This window comes from Magnolia sinica, chromosome 13 (genome assembly GCF_029962835.1).
Source record: "Magnolia sinica isolate HGM2019 chromosome 13, MsV1, whole genome shotgun sequence".
Lineage (NCBI taxonomy): Eukaryota > Viridiplantae > Streptophyta > Magnoliopsida > Magnoliales > Magnoliaceae > Magnolia > Magnolia sinica.
The window spans coordinates 32,913,971-32,931,554 of NC_080585.1; the positions used below are offsets into that span (position 1 = coordinate 32,913,971).

The following is a 17,584-nucleotide window of genomic DNA, read 5'->3' on the forward strand; positions in this document are numbered from 1 at the left end:
TGGCTAGTGACCCTGCCACTCGCCAGTGGCTTGTGGTCGGTGCCATGTGGGCCCCACCATGATATGTGTTTCATCCACTCTGTCCATCCATTTTTATCAGATCATTTTACCATATGAGCCAAAAAGGTAAGATCCAATTCTCAAGTGGACCACATCACACGAAACAGTGTTGATTGAATGCCACCATTAAAAACTTCTTACGGCCCATAAAAGCTTTGCATCAAGCTGATATTTGGATTTTTATCCTTCATACAGGAATGTATGATCTAATCAACAGATTAAATGTCAAATAAACATTAGAGTGGAACCTAGGAGGTTTTTAATATTGGACATTCAATCACTACTGTTTTCCTGTGGTGTGGTATTTAGAGCTCTCATTTTTGAGGTAACTCCTTAAAATGATCTGAAAAAAAATGGATGGATAGTATGGATAAACAACATAAATTATGTTGAGGCCCACAGAACACCGGCCACTAGCCAACCGGCAAGTAGCAGCCTCACTACCCAAACTGCATCCCATAGGACTAACATTACACTCAGGCAGCATTTGATCACAGAGGTCAGTGTATCACAGAGGTCAAATCTCCAAGAGAATAAATTGCTAAATGTTACAAGTACTTGTCTATTTTTAAGTGGCCCCACATGCACGACTTTGTGGATTCCACAAACCACACTAATCATGTGGCCCAGTTATTGTCCATGTATCAAGGCCCTTAATAAATATCAACAACCATGAATTCGACTTGATTCCAACCAACAAAAAAAAAAAAAAAAGCTTCACTGACCATTGGGCTCAAAGAATACCTTTATTAGCACACTTGAACTTCATGCTCAAGTGGGCCCGCTTGCCTTAGTGCTCACGAAGGTTTGCATGTGCATCCAAAATTATGTTGGCGGTCCACCACAGAGCCAGCCAAAGGCGTTTTATCCATCTCTCTCTTTCTCACACACACAAACACACAATTGTACATTAAGTGGGCCTGGAAAGCCCACTTTAGTTCTGTTTTCTTTAGATTGCACTCACCTCTATATCAGCACTGTCCACATTTGGCCAGAGATGGGCCACAAAATGCATTCAATCTACATATATTTGAAATGGGCTCTACTTATAGGCCGTCAATTATCAAAGGGCAGTAAAAAAAGGCCCACCAGAACATCCATTAAAAATCGTCTTCATGCCAATAAAGAAAAGCTTGGATCCAAACAGTTAGATTTATGGTGGCCGCTGAATGGGAGATTTGGAAGATATGCCATCTATTTATATAGACAATAGTCCCTTTTAATTCCTGATCTAGCTATTCATGTACAGCTTGTACGGGTGTCAATGGTCCATATTTGAGCCCGGCCCGTTAAGCCCAAAGGTGAATGTTCCTAAACCATCTACTGATCAGGGGTCGCACGTGCATAAAGAAACACATGCTGCCTGACCAATGTCTGGAACGGATACCTTCACATGTACACAAAGTCAGGCTACTCAGCATGCGGATTGTGTGCTGAGTAAACTCTGTGGGGTCCATTGTGATTTATTTGTTGTATCCATGCCCTCTATCCATTTTAGAAGCTCATTTTAGTACATGAACCCAGAATTGAGGTATATACAAAGCTCAAGTAGACCACAACACAAGAAATAGTGGGACTTGAACACCTACCATTGGAAACTTCTTGGGGGCCGGGGCCACGTAAACTGTGGGCTCTAGGAAAGTTTTAAAGGTGGGCGTCATTATCCCCTCTATTTCCTGCAGTGTGGTTTGTGGTCTACTTGAGCTTTGGATATGCTTCAATTTTGGGCTCATGCCCTAAAATAAGCTGGTAAAATGGATGAATAGTGTAGATAAGATACACATCATGGTGGTCCCACAGAGTTTATAGAGTATGGGGCTGAAGAGATGGACAGCTTCTGTTGCTTCTCCTTGAGAGTGTTGACCATGCCACACGATGATGCGATGTGATGCCAACCATAAATTTGTAAGTCGGGCAAACATGGTGTGTATATTTCATTAAACTGGTGATTACATGTGAATCAAAATGATAAAATGAGGATAAAAAGATCAGCCTGATAAGGCATGAACTTTGGTGTTTTGGGAGCAATTTTATATGCGACACGTTGTTGGGGCCGAACTGAGTTTTTCGAGGCTGATCCCCTGTATGTACGGTGAAATGATGGTTATTAGGTGATGAATGTAATAAATTCTTGTTAGGAAACCACACACTTTTCTTTGCATATGCAAATTAATGAAATTAATAATATAAAAGATTTAAATGATGAAAATTACTTTTAATACAAATAAGTAAATCACTAAACATACAGGATGTAAGAGACATCAAGATTGTAAATGAAAAAAAATCAGGACTTAATTCGGCACAAATCTACTATAATAGAAGTACAGTTATCAAGACACGGCAATACCCAAGCAGCCAAGCTACATTACCCAAATATAAATTACAACCGACAATGAAGAAAAATAAAATTTTCACCAATTAGAGATTGTAGAAACCATTGACACAATCCTTAGAAAAGACAATTGATGAAACCAACGTTGTACTCGGATACAAAATTTTCAGTAGTAAGACACTCTTGATCTTCTTCTCTAATAAAATTACATTTTTCTCTTCTCCTTCTTCTCTCCGGGAAAGGAAAAACACCCTTTGAATTGCTAGAATCTCTCTTCACAAAAGCTCATTTTATCTCATTTGATTTAGCCAAAAGACCAAAATACCCCGTTAAGGTCATATGGACAAAAAACTACTTAATCCTCACATGTGGGTCCCACCTCTACGCGAAGATGCACTCCGAAGTGCTTGGGTGTTGTAAGTGTCGTAGACAATTCATACACTCGCAGATTGCCAATGTTGGGGGACATGAGATAAGAGAAATGAGCCAGGTTATTAGGGCTGCATGGTTTTCCAAACGTTGCATAGAGAGAGATGGGTTTGGGGGGCTATTTTGTTTTACCAATGCAATAGAGAGAGTTATGCAACAATCAGTATATCATGATTTCGGAAAAACAATGATTTGGATAGAACTTTTCTCTCCTTTTCAGAGTTTGGATTGTTTCGGTAAAACTCCCTAAGCCACTTGTATGGACAGGATGAACGCAACACAAACATGACGGTGGCCCCACAGAGCTTCGGGTTGGAAGCAAACTTGGTACCCTAAACGTACCGAGGAAACTCTGTGGGGGCAAACCGTGATATCGATTTATGTATTTTATTCATGCCGTCCATCCATTTTACCAGATAATTTTAGGGCATACGCCCAAAATTGAAGCATATTCAATTCTCAAGTGGACCACACCATAGGAAAGAGCGTGAATTAAACACTTACTGTTGAAAACTTCTTGGGGTCACTAAAGTTTTGGATCAAGCTGATATTTATTTTTTCCCTTCATCTATTGTTTGTGTCACCTCATGAACAGGTTGGATGACAAAAAAACATCACTATTGGCACTTTGAAAGTTTCAACGGTGGACATCATTATTCCCACTGTTTCATGTGGTGTGGTCCACTTGAAAATTTTAAATTCTTAGATTTTGGGAATATGTCCTTAAAATGATATGAAAAAACGGATGGACGGCATGGATAGGACACGTACATCCATGGTAGGCCCCACAGAGTTCACACAGTACGCAATCCGCTTTCCTTTGGGTTACAGCCTTACAGGCAAGTCACTTCCCGCGCTCGTCTGATCGGCACAAATCCGGAAGAACCTGAGCAACGACCGAAAAGATGGACAGCCTCTGTTGCTTCTCCTCGAGAGCTTCATGTGGGCGCACGTGACATGGAATGGCAAGGGAGGGGAGATTGTTCTTAAGATGCGATTTGAGGAAGATCGGAGGTCAAGCATTTTTATTTTTTTTCCCTTTCCTTCTTTTTATTTTTACGAAATCTATGAACGGGCAATCGACAGATATATGGATAGAATGGTAGCGACGTAACATTGCACGAGAAACCGCCTGCAACGTGTTTGACGTTTTTCCCAAACCAGAGGACTCTGATTCCTCTGTAGCATCAATGAATTCAATGCTGGGAAGAGGCAATTGGCGTCGTGAGATTGGTGGTTCTGGCTGTTTGCAATCGGATTCTAAAGTAAGTTTTTGGAGTATTTTCCTTGTAACGGTTCCTTTGATTTTCGTATAATTCAATTAGAGGCCCCTTAATCACTTTGAATTGTTACTAGTGACCGTTAGAATCTCGCAATACAAGGCCCTCATGGCCATACTGCCAACACCAAATGGTCGTTTGTTAGTTTGGATTTGTAATATATTTAAAATTTTAAAAAAAATTAAAAAAAAAAACTTATAGAAGTACGAAGACAGGATGTGAAATCCTTGAGATTGTCTTTATATCAGCTGTGTTTGGCAACTGGATTTTCAGTATGTGGAAACCCTGAAATTGTGTTTGGCTGACTGTGGATTACAAAGAGAGAGAAAGCCATTTAAAATATGACCAATGAAGTGGACTGTGAATCCTGTGATCTTGCAACCCAGCTTTTAAAGAGGAATTGAAAAGTGGCATTTTTGAGGCCCCCCACATTCCAGTGGCAAAACACAAGATTTTGGTCTGGATTTAGGCCTAACAAATGTGAAATGACCCCTGAATACGTCACCGGGTATAATTTCTTACTTAAAATTTTAGTATCTTATATTCTACCACTATTTTTAACTATCAAAGGGAAGATTAAGTTGAGTTTTACCTGATGAGATGATAAGTCCAAGAAAGAAGATACATCTCAATCCAACTGGCAGTTCCATCCCATTTAAGTGTCTATGTTACAATATACTTATAGAATCCGGATCCTCTGCTTGCCACAAGCAGGAAAATCCGGCTTGTTGCAATGTAGTTGGAATACATCATCACACACTGGCAATGCTGACAATTTCAGCAATGACGTGGACTAATCACGATATTGGAAAGCAGGATTTTCTTACTTGAGGCAAGCAGATGATCCGGATTCATACTTATAAAGTATCGTTAATTTACCCAAAGTTGGGTAAAGGATTTAAGTAGGGTTGTACATCGAGCTGAGTCAAGTCAAGGTGGACCAAGCTTGACTTGACTCGTCTGCACTCTCCTCGAGCTCGGCCTTGAGCTTATCATTGGAGCTTGGCTTATTTGCCAGCCTTTCGAGTCGAGCTCGAGGCGAGCTTACCTCGAGTCAAGTCGAGCTTACTCCGAACCCAACTTATCACGCCCCAGAATCTGGGTACAGAGTGTGCACCCTCAGACCCAAGTTTCAGTTCTAACTCATATACAAAGTGTGCTAATTTGATACCTTGATCAGTTTAATCAGAAGTGATAATTACATTTATTTTAAGTTCCACCACAACTTCAATCACACATACATAACACTTAGCACTAATCAACCAGACATTTATAGATCTTGACGACTATTAAAATAAAATAAACCTTAAAAATCATTCATTTATTATATCATCATGCTATAAATACGTTTATTCCATACTAATATTGTTTCAATGAAATAAATATAAATAATTTCTTAAAATCTCAAAATCAATACCGATATACATTATATTCTAATCAAACTATTCTAGCAAATAAATCACATAATCAGAAATTGTCTAATGTCGCTACTTCATCTTTAGACAAGTATGGCCATGTTTCATATGGGTTGTGTTTAGGTGCTGTAGATCCTTCCAATTCCTGTGCCACATCATCTACTAATGACTCCTCTGTACGGTTTTTCCATCAATAAAATGATAAGCTGGCCAGGCTTGGTAAAATAATCCAGCATGGTTCATAATCATAGCAATTAAAACAATACAAAGTACTAAATGTAAAAATGTATACACAATGATATGGATGCAAATGGTGTATGAATGCATCAAATGGGATGAGCATCTATCTGCTTAGGTTGGAGGTCGTCAACCTGCATCCACCCATTGAGTAGGATTCCACCTTTCAGTAGGCTTGGCCATAACCCGCATTTAGTAACGCTCTACCATGATCGATATTTCTTCCAGGGAAGGCCCCTAGGATCGACCATGCATTATGTAAATGTAATGAAAGATGGATGATATATGAACGTATCTTTTTCATAACTGTCATAAATACTTATCTTAATAAGTAAATTTAACTTACAATTATTATCATTCATACAATTTGACACAAATTAGCATATAATTTACCACATCATACAATATTAAAACAAAACACTTAAATCAGTACATCAATCATTTAAACCATTGCAAATAATTTATTTTAATTCCAATGAATCATGAGGCACGTTAGGTTACTTACTTGAGTCTTGAGATGTTATCACAAGTAGCTAGAGTTGTTGTTGTGTATCTTGAGCTGGCAGACAGTCTGATGAAAACGGGTTTCCTAACTTGAATAGTTGAGATTGGCGATACATCGAAGGGCACTTGATGAATGGCTTGAATACCTGGATGGTTTGAGTGGTTGGATTTATAAGAGATAGCCTTTGTTTCTGAGATATGAGGAAGGTGAGAAGCGTGACATCTTATTTCTCAATTGAAGAAGGTAAGGGTGTTGGAAATTCTATCAGTGCATGTTGTCCACTACATTGTATGGACAGTTCTGCTCAATTGGTTGTGAACCCACTACAAGTGGTTTTATAACTTAGAAGTTGAAGAAGAGAAAAAATAGGAGAAGCAGTTGAGGAAGAAGGCGACATGCGTAGAAAACGAGGAGGCTAGCTTGCCATTTAATGATAAAATCATTATCTCGCAACTATTTGTGGTGTGGTCCGATGATCTTTGATATGATTCTTTTCTGTATAATGCCTCTAAAATGATCTCTAAAAAATAAATGAACGGGTAAATATAATAAATACACCATCAAAGTAGGGGGCACATGTAATTTGATCTCATTTAAACCGCTCATACAACTTGGAGCCTGGAGGAGCGTCAATGCTCGTCTTCGCACGACACCGAGCTAGTGAAATATATAGCTGATGCGCGGTATAACAGCTAATCCGCTTCCCAAAACACAATCTGAGGGTTTTAATGGTGGACATCATATATCCCAACCGTTTCCTATGGTGTGACGCTCTTGTGTTTTGGATCAACCTGATTTTTCATTATCGAGGGATTGGATGTTGGCCACATCATAATGGGCCATATACACTACGTGTTATATCATAAACTCCTCCTATAAAACGGTTCAGGGGGAAGGGCCTCAAGAACTAGAAGGTGATGTGTTCTTTGCTAAAATGGAGTTGACTTTAATGACAACACGACTCACTTTTCATTCTTTCCACAAGGCAATGGAGATTACATGCACGTTTACATTTTTCTACACGAGAACATTTTTTTAGAAAGGAAACGTGCCCATGGATTCCCGCCCACAATCAATGGACGCTAGCTAAAATATGTTTGGCAAACAATCTCAAATGGAGTAACACAATGTAGTTGCTGAATCCTGAGTTTTTTAAATGAGTTAAATCTAGTTGACTATAGCAAGTTTTATTACTACTCATTTTGTAAAATAATTCAGTTTTTCTTTGTTCTTGTTATTTATGTTGTTTATGATGCTATTTGTGTTGAATAGGCAATGGAAGAGGTGGCGAGTTCAGCTGTAGTCGAGATCGGAAAGTGTGCATGTGCTCCTCTTAAGGAACACGCTGGCTATCTTACTCATAAACCCCTCCTATAAAACGGTTCAGGGGGAAGGGCCTCAAGAACTAGTTGCGATGTGTTCTCATAAATGCAGTTGACTCTTTAATGACAACACGACTCACTTTTCTTTAATGACAACACGACTCACTTTTCATTGAGGCAATGGAGATTACATGCATGTTTACATTTTTCCACACGAGATCATTTTTTAAGAAATGAAATTTGACCATGGATTCCCGCCCACAATCAATGGACACTAGATAAAATATGTTTGGCAAACAATCCCAAATGGAGTCAGCCCAGTGTAGTTTCTGAATCCTAAGTTTTTTTTAATGATTAACTTGTCATTGAGTTAAATCTAGTTGACTATAGCAAGTTTTATTACTACTCATTTTGTAAAATAATTCAGTTTTTCTTTGTTCTTGTTATTTTTGTTGTTTATGATGATATTTGTGTTGAATAGGCAATGGAAAAGGCGGCAGGTTCAGCCGCAATCGAGGTCGGAAAGTGTGCATGCCCTTATCTTAAGGAACATGTGGGCTATCTTATGCATTTTAATGACAACGTTAAGGATCTGAAAGACCACGTACAAGATCTGGTGGCCAGGAAGGAGCGCATAGATCGATTGGTAAGCCCGGACCACTCCAATGGTGAAGAAGAAACCCCAGAAGTTAAGATATGGCTAACACGAGCTGCCAAAATGATACAAGATCAGAGACGATAGAGCAGAGAGTGGCAGAAAACAAGAGATGTCTATTTTGTCCAAATTTGAGCTGGCGTTACCGTATAAGCAAGCACGCGAAGCAAACGATGGAGAATATGGTTAAGCACCACAATGAAGGAAATTTTGAGAGGGTAACAATGCCCCCACTTATTCCGAAAGTAATAAACCAGCCAGCTCCATCAATTGATGGTTTACCATCAGTAGAATCATCTCTCCAAAAAGTCATGAGTGCTTTAAGTGATGAAAATACCAAAATAATTGGAGTATGGGGCATGGGTGGTGTGGGCAAAACTACCCTCGTCAAAAATGTGAACAATAAGTTGCAAGGGACACAACAATTCAATAAAGTCATAATGGTGATTGTTTCAGAGGACGTGGATATCAAAAGGATCCAGGGAGACATTGCGAAGAGATTGGGTTTCACACTCCTGGATGGGACGTCCGAGTCCTCACGAGCAAGTGATCTGAGGACTAGATTGATGCAAGAGGAGAAATTTCTCATCATATTGGATGATTTGTGGGAGCGACTTGATTTGGCTGATGTAGGAATTCCCTCTACTAACAGCCTTGAAGGTTGTAAAATCATATTCACAACACGTAATGAAGATGTGTGTCAAGGAATGGAATGCCAAGTTGACATTCAAGTAAAAGTGCTCTCAGAAGAGGAATCATGGAAACTATTCAAAGAAAAAGCAGGTGCTGTTGTAGATAACTCTTCCTTGCAAAGCAAGGCGAAGGAGGTTTTAGAGGAATGTGGCGGTCTTCCCCTAGCAATTATCACACTTGGACGGGCACTAAGAGGTAGGAGAAATCCTAAGGAATGGGATAATGCACTGTCACAGCTGAATAAAGCTGTGCCAAGCGATATCAAAGGCATGGAGAATGGGGTATACCATTCTATCAAAATTAGCTACGACCATTTGCGACCTCAGCTAAAACCAGCTTTCTTGTTCTGCTGCCTGTTTCCTGAAGATTATGATATTCATGTGGACAAGATGATTAGATTGTGGAAGGGTGAAGGCTTTTTGGAAGATGTTGAAAGTTGGGAGGAAGCATTAAATAAAGGGCACGCTTTGGTTGAAGAACTCAAATCTTCTTGTTTGTTATTAGCAAGTACAAAGGAAGGGCATGTAAAGATGCACGACATTGTTAGGGATGTTAGCATTTGGATTTTGTCAAACGAATGCAAGGACTGCAAATCTTTTGTGAGAATCGGACGGAAAGGTTTGCCACAGGGGAAAAGTTGGGAGGAATACAAGAGGATTTCTCTATGGCGATGTGGAATTAATGAACTGCCAGAAGGGATGCATTGTCCTAAATTGCTGACATTGATGATGCTGGAAAATGAGAAGCCGATGGAAATTCAAGGTTGGTTTTGGGAAGCAACAAAAGACCTTCGGGTTCTGGATCTAAGCAGAACAACTATCAGTAAGATACCACTGTCAAACCTGGTGAATCTACGGGTGCTTTGCCTGAGGAGCTGCAAGTTTGAAGAATGGAATTGTTTGTCAGCACTTGGGGGACTGAAGCAGCTTGAATTTCTAGATCTGTCATTTAACAATTGGTTATGCGAGTTGCCAAATGAAATTGGAGAATTGGTCAATCTGCGGAGCTTGGACTTAACAAATACTATTCATCTTAACATTGTTCCAAGTGGTGTTATATCAAGGTTGACTCTCTTGGAAGAATTGAAGATGTGGAACAGTTTCCACGAGTGGACGGCAGAAGAAAAAGATGCAAGCAGCAGCAGCAGTTGCAATGCCTCTTTGAGTGAAGTGGCATCTTTGAAAGAGTTATCTAATTTACATCTGTTTATTGTGGAAGTGGAACGTTTGCCTAGAGACTATCCTCTGATTAAACATCCGACAAAGTTGAAGAACTTTTGCTTCTGCATATGCCCAAGGCCTCGTTATGGTCGTGTACGCCGTGATTATCCCAAAAACCCTGATGGGTTGAGATATATGGAGAGATATATGGAGATTGTTGGTTGTAGTCTCATCCCCGAATGGGCTTTAATGCTTTTACCACAGACAACCCATTTAAAGTTAAAAAATTGCAAGGGTAAAGAGGCACTTAATCGCGGTGGAGGATTCCCAAGTTTGAAATATCTTAAAGTTGAGAAATGTGATGATGTGGAATTTGTTGTCAGTGCAAAGGAGTCTCCTGAAAATGCATTCGGTAATCTACAGAGTTTAGTGTTAACAATGTTGCCAAATCTAAAGAAAGTCGTCACTAAGTATGAAGAGGGATCGCTTCCCACCCTTCATAACCTTAAGGAGGTGGAAGTGGAGGAATGTCCTGAACTAAAGCATCTACTCCCATCCGTTTTATTGCAAGGAATGGATAATTTAACCGATGTGACAGTGTTTCATTGTAGAGGAATGGAGCATTTATTTGATGGACCACCCACGGTGGAGCAACGCAATGATGTGCTCTCCAAACTCAGATCCTTAAGTCTTTTTAATCTCAGGAGCATGACAAGTATTTGGCCGATGGGGTTAGCGGTGAATCTCCAAAAGCTCGCTACTCTGGATCTTTGGGATTGCCCTGGCTTGAAGAAGAGCGTTGTGTCAGCGATGCAGATGAAGGGTGGGCTCCCTAACCTTAACGAACTCAACGTGTATGATTGCGAAGGAGTGGAGGAGATGATTTCAGATGTGGTGGATAATGAGGGTCTCCTACCTAAACTAAGAACTCTAGACTTAAGAGATCTACCGAAATTGGTGCGCATATGTGGAGGAGAGGCTGATCCCCTGTTGCAACTGGATTGGAATTCACTGGAAGAAATACATGTGTGGAGATGTGGAGGAATGGAGCATGTATTTGATGGACCGCCCAATGATGTGTTCTTCAAACTCAAAACCTCGAATCTTAAAGATCTCCATCATAACCTGACTACTCTCGTGCTTTGGAGGTGCCATTTCTTTAAGAAGACCGTTATTTCGTCGGTTCAGATGAAGGGTGGGCTCCCTAATCTCGTCAACCTCACCGTGAATGATTGCGGAGGAGTAGAAGAGATCATTTCAGATGTGGTGGATAATGAGGGTCTCCTACCTAAACTAGAAATTCTGACATTATGCTCTCTACCGGAATTGGTGCGAATCTATGGAGGAGGAGAGGCTGTTCCACCACCGCAATTGGATTGGCATTCGTTGAAAACAATTAAGGTGTATGGATGTCCCAAGCTTAAAAAGGTGCAGGCTCTGCAAGGTGGGGCCGACAGTGTGCCGTCGCTTAAAGAGATAAAGGGAGAAAGGAATTGGTGGGAGGGGTTAGATTGGGAAGGAGACGACAGAGTCAGCTCCCAATTCCATTCCCTGTTTAAAGAGGTATCGTATTATATTGGTATATATAATGTGTCCAACTGGTTGGACCACAGTTTAACAATCCATCTAATTGATAACTTTCAAATTATTGAGTTCTTGTTAAATCCAAACCTCCTAACAGGTTGGCCCCATTATGATAATTAATTAATACAAAAATCATCCCTATCCACTATTCAAGAGAGCCACACAACATATAATAGCATGTATCCATTGATAAAAATGCAAAATAAAAGTGTGGTCAACTTAATAGGTAGACAGGGATGATTTTTTTGAAAAATGTTAATCATGGTGGGGCCAATCCATTGAACAGGTTGGATGTCCCATGAACGGTTTTAGTTAGAATTTTTCTGATGGATGGACCATAACCTGCAGTTCAACCGGTTGGACTTAAGGTATTCTCTTTCTTTTGAGGATTGCTTATTGCACAAGCGTGTGGAACCGTACCTATCTACGTGCGGGAACACGTGCAAGTAGAAAGCACACGTCTGAGATAGGAGCTTTCCATAAGATCAGAAATAATTCTTAACATCCATCTTACTAAAACGCCAGAGAATCTCACTATTTAGGTGTCCCGCAACGTACACAGTAAGTTGACAGTTTTTTTTTACTGGCCATCCATTTGTTATGTAATGCCGTGGCCTACCTGAGGTGTGAAACGACCTGGATTTTATGCCACAATATCTAACCAGTGTATCACGCTTGATGGAAAGTTCGGATGTCACACATTTCTCACATTGTGGCACATGCAGTTGTGTATGGTTCCCACGTGTATGTGGAATTAGCCAATCTCTTTTAATCTTCATGCTTTCTTTCTTCCTCTGGTATGCTAATGCCACATTCATTACATGTTCTAATCTCCTCTGATGCCTCAAAGACCATTTTAGTATTATTGTTTCTACATTGTGGCTTACCTGAAGAGTGAAATGGCCATATCATTATGTCAAACACCAAGAAAATCGAGAAATTGAAGCTCAAGTGGCCTGAAAAGTGTCCAGAATGCAAAATCATAGAGTTCCCACCATCTGATCAGTTCGAAACTCCATACGTGGCTTGAGGACCATAAATTAACTATACACGTCGATTTTCATGTGTTCAGTACCTCTATAAGTGGCACAACTGTCAGATCAGCCCATAAACAGTTGATTCTGGGCCCACTTGAGATCTGGATATGCTTCAAGTTTTTTCTCAACCCATTATATGAGGTGAAAAAGCTGATGGACGGAGCGGATTTCTCATTAACATCTCTGTGGGGCCCCACTTATGATGAATGTGCACAACATCATGTGCAATCAGCATTGCACCAGGAATGTACACACGGTTTTGACCGTGCTTTCCAAAAGAAGAAAAAGAAACAAGGCTACGGGCCCCCTATTTTTTTGCCGCTGGCGTTTTTGAACGCGGGACCGTCCGTTGGGACATGATCAGGCCCACTTCCATCATCATTCATGATGATCGGAACTGTTCATCATATCCACAGGCAAGTTTTGGTCACACCAAAGATCAGAGCACTGCAAATGAAGCTAAGAATCGCTGTCCACATCCTCTGTTGTTACCCTTCAAAGCAAGAAACAGATTTCAGACGGTAGTGGGGCCACCACCACTACGTGCTGATCAGATATGTTGAACAGATCCATCTGTTGAGAGGCTATGACGCGTCCGACCGACCGCATGATGCAGAAGGAGAAGGAAAAGCGGGGAGGAGACTTCCTTGCGCCGAAAGTCTCGGGATTTCCGGACGGGTAAGTAAGTTGCGTTTCTGCCCACCATCCGAGCATCCGATTTCAGTGGCCCACAAGCTCTCCGTGACCCATCCAAGCCGTCCCTAAGCATCAGAACGAGGAGAGGCCCTGTGCCCGAAAATCTGCCATGATCCACTGTACCATTTTCCTGGATTGAATCAGTGATTCATCCTTTCTTGATGGGCCACATATGAGGATCTGAACGGTTCGTTTTGTGTGTCAGGGATGCAGATACACATCAGTATGGGTGGAACATCTATACGTTGCAGAGTGGGTGAACGAATCAGGGGAAATTGTTGTTTTGGTGCACAAGAACGCCAGCCAGAGCAAAGTTCTGAAAACTGCATTCTTGGCTGCGTAAAAGTTCCGCAGCAGCTGTTCCGGACGGCTGATATACCGCAGAACGAGCTCCTTACCTATAAAGGGCTGGAAAGAAAGGAGTTTTGGAGATCGATGGCTGAAACGTGAAGAATTCTTTGGGCAGGGGACCAAGCTAGACGATTGAAGAGAGAGTGAAGGTTTTTGGTTTCGACTTTCTTTTCCTTTTATTTATTTCTTTCCTTCTTGTTCCTTTCTTTCTCTTTTTATTTTATTTTTATTTGCTTTGTCTAGCCCATTCATGTGTGGCTAAACCTCTTAGCTAGGGCTAAGAGGTGAAGCCTGTAGCGAGATGGGAGATTCTACTTTGAGCCTTTAAAATTCATAAACTGAATTTGATTTAGTCGATTATTAAAGGAATATTTTTCTTAGTCTTTAATGGTCTGTTGTGACTGAAATTACAATGGGTTTGCAATGACTTTGAATATTTTTTCTCTCTTTTGATGTTTATGATGTCAGGAGGCCCTGTTGTTCACCATCGTCTCCTGGGCATGGTAGGATGACAGTACCCTTCCTGATCTTCATACATTGTTGATTGGTTGGTAATTAGTTTAATCCTGTTGTTTGCTTTGTCTCCTGGGCATGGTTAGATGATGGAATCCATTCTAATTCATATACCTTTCATCTTGTGAAGACTAGATCAAGTAGGTTCAGTTTGATTTCCGTGATTCTTGATGCAGGCAAAAGATATCTCTACAAGTGGATCCTCTGAATCCCTAGTTTCTTAACTTTGAATTCCTTAAGTTTTACATTAATCTCTCACCATTATTCATCAATTTATATTTGATTTAGATTGCATCTTAGGCTAGTTCTATTTCTACCTAGTTTCAGGAAACGTACAAGTTTCAGTCCCTGTGGATTCGACCTCGGTCTTACCGAGTTTATTACTACATCACAACCCTACACTTGGGGAGTGAACAATTTCTCACATTGTGACACATACAGTTGTGTATGGTTCCCACGTGTATGTAGAATTGCCCGATCTCTTTTAATCTTCATGCTTTCTTTCTTCCTCTGGTATGCTAATGCCACATTCATTACATGTTCTAATCTCCTCTGATGCCTCAAAGACCATTTTAGTATTATTGTTTCTACATTGCGGCCCACTTGAAGAGTGAAATGGCCAGATCATTATGTCAAATTAACACACTACCATAGCCCATGTGGCTGCATGTTTGTCTCCAATATACCTGCGGCTTTAGTTAGCCTCTTGATTTCCATTTATGTTATTATTATTATCATCATTTGGGTTGGAATACAATGCATATCAGACTTAAGCTAATGTTTATGTACCCATGGATGATGCACAGGTACAGTACTATGAATATGAAGATGATTATGATCGGCTGGATGTACCAAGGTACCGAGAAATTATACACTCGTGGCATACACATGGGAAGTTAAAACTAGATCCCAGTTTACATGTATCACCAATCAAATATTACATTTGATTGATTATCTAACAGTCATATTGGCTCCAACAAACGGAACCCAAGGGGCCAGTTTTGAATCTTTGCATTCTTCAACAGTGGTTGAAGGCCCAAGGCCTATTATGCAACTAAAATTTCATTCCATTTGTGATAGCCTCAAGTGGATTCCATATGACTGATTTATATCACTCTTGTGGAGAGAAAGAAGTAATTGCATTGTTTCCAAGAAATCTCTCTCAAAGGAAAGTATTCTAAGAAGGATTCTTCATCATGTTAGGAGTATGGCTATTTTCATTATCAGCCCAATCATTCCAAATTAGTCTTTGTACACTCTATGTGTCACTTGGTACCTCCTCACCTCTTATATCCATGTTTAGGTGCCTTCTACTCTACAGAGACAGGGTAGTGAAGCCCCTTCAACCCCATGCCGGGGATTGTATATATAATGTTACTCTTTGAGATTCTAGGATTGGTTGTGTGCACCTTTTCTCCACTGGAGAGGCTCTCTAGGATGCTTGTGTCCATAAAAGGTCGTGCAAGCATCGTAGACCATAGTATTAGAATTCTCCTTTCGGATTTCTCTAACATCTGCTTTGTCGTCTCTTCAGGTATTTGAATTATTGAAGTTTATAATATGAAGACGCTTGCTACTATTCAATACTCAGACTGCTCCTCTTGGAAAGCGTAGCTCTTCACTCGCCATTTAAATTCAATATCAATTGGCTAGTATCATATCGAGAACTATTGACTCAAGAAGGAAGAAAATAATTGAAAATATTAGTTATGTTCCTTTATCTACTCCCCTTATCTGTCTTCTTCAATCGCTTTAGATGCTAATCATTCTCCATGGACGAGAGTCCTTTCAGTTTGAGGATTGCTTTGTAAGCTTCTAAAGTTTTGCTTTTTCTTAGCTCAAGTGGGGGTTTTCTCTCACTAGGCCAGCATATAGGCTCTTTTCTCTTTTCCTGGTCCGGGATGTGGGCATTTTAGTGTGTATGTTTTTCTTTTCTCCTAGCCTGAGATGTGGGTTGCTGCTATCTTTTGTCTTTGGTTCTCCTTCTTGTAATCTTTTTTTACTTTGGCTAGTTTAGATGATAATATAATTTCTTTCTAGCCTTTCAATGAAAAACAAAAACAAAAATATTTTCATTACAAAGTAGATCCCATGCTCAAGAAAGAATCAAAACTATTCCCCACAACTATGATATTGACTTTTAGCATTCTCTCTCAAAATAACGAATGGCTTTTCGTCTTTCATGTGCTACACCAAAGATTCTTAATTGCTTACATGTTCACCAATGCCTCACACAGCTATAACTATTGACTACATATCTAGAGTGCACAAAATGGCCCATACATGTATATTCACACAAGCACATTTACCAAAGAGTAATATGAGTTTTCCATCACATCGCCTAAAACCTCAAAGTTGTGTGCTAGTGTCTTGCATCCAGCTGCTTATCACAAATCATTTTTAAGGAGAATACGTAAATAAAAAAAAAAAAAAGTGATTGTTCTAGCCCAATGCTGCTACAATTTCTCTATCTTAATCTAATAAAGGGATTTATAATGCTTTGAAATGATTCTTATTTAGATTTCAATTATCAACCATTTCTAACGAGTGAGCATGGGGAGACCTTTTCACGACTCCTCAATATCCATAGGCTTAAAGAGAAAAGCTTTGATATTCCGGCAAAGTGTGGCGGTTGATATGCAGGCACAAAAATATTCGACATCTGGAATATTAACAAGTTCAATTAAAATTTTTAAAACATGACTATGGGTCATAGATTAGAAGTTACACTGATTTTCTTTTCTAAACCGAGGGAATGGTAAACATTTAATGAATGTTTCAGATGAAAAATTAGTTAATGGTATGAATTCAACAAGGAAACGTCCATGCTAGACAAGGTGAAGATAACCTTGTTTCAATCTTAGTATCAATTCCAAAAAAGAAAAAGTCTATTAATCATAATTTAGAATCATTTAACCAATCATAATTTAGAAATGTCCATTAATCATAATTTACGTCATGTTTGAGCAATTCAATCAAACACAAGGCCACACATGTGTTCGATGACCTGTATTCGGATTTGGGTGTGTGTATGATGTGCGGGCATGCCAGTGTTCACTCAACTCAATGTTTGATTGAACGTTGGTAACCCCCGTACCGAAATGAATATGTTGGACCGGATTCAAAAATCCATTTATCGAGTTAGCCACCAGTTGTAACCAGCAATAAGGCGATTTGCAAAAGGATGGGGGCGAGTCCTTACTTGTGGATTTTTTGTACCTTACGACTTCTGGACTTTTCTTTCACCATTATTGGCATTCTATGTATTTCTTAAAGGAATAAAGATGAATGATTAAACTAAAAAAGCTAAAATAA

At 39.8% G+C, this 17,584-nt stretch overlaps 1 protein-coding gene and 1 long non-coding RNA gene across 3 annotated transcripts in view; one reads left to right on the forward strand and one right to left on the reverse strand.

Annotated features, from left to right (window-relative positions):
• Positions 1–8,393: 8,393 nt before the first annotated feature.
• Positions 8,394–16,231, forward strand: LOC131223489 (disease resistance protein At4g27190-like). 2 transcript variants are annotated; one of them, XM_058218924.1, is made up of 2 exons: positions 8,394–11,651; positions 15,804–16,231. In XM_058218924.1, exons 1-2 carry the CDS (start codon positions 8,409–8,411, stop codon positions 15,831–15,833), a joined length of 3,273 nt encoding a protein of 1,090 aa, XP_058074907.1. In that variant the 5' UTR covers positions 8,394–8,408; the 3' UTR covers positions 15,834–16,231. The 2 variants fall into 2 exon arrangements, with proteins under 2 accessions (XP_058074907.1, XP_058074908.1); XM_058218925.1 differs by lacking the exon at positions 15,804–16,231 and adding an exon at positions 15,037–15,079.
• The window catches only part of LOC131223494 (uncharacterized), a 77,550-nt gene continuing 70,550 nt past the window's right edge, over positions 10,585–17,584 (reverse strand). The window contains exon 3 of the long non-coding RNA XR_009160498.1: positions 10,585–10,763. This is a non-coding gene — a long non-coding RNA (uncharacterized LOC131223494). The remainder of the gene's footprint in view (positions 10,764–17,584) is intronic.

Excerpts from the sequence above, each read along its gene's own strand:
- LOC131223489 (XM_058218924.1), top strand. The coding sequence starts at position 8,409 with ATGGAGAATATGGTTAAGCACCACAATGAAGGAAATTTTGAGAGGGTA. Across the intron at positions 11,652-15,803 it reads TCCATTCCCTGTTTAAAGAG|GTATTTGAATTATTGAAGTT; the intron begins GTATCGTATTAT and ends TCGTCTCTTCAG.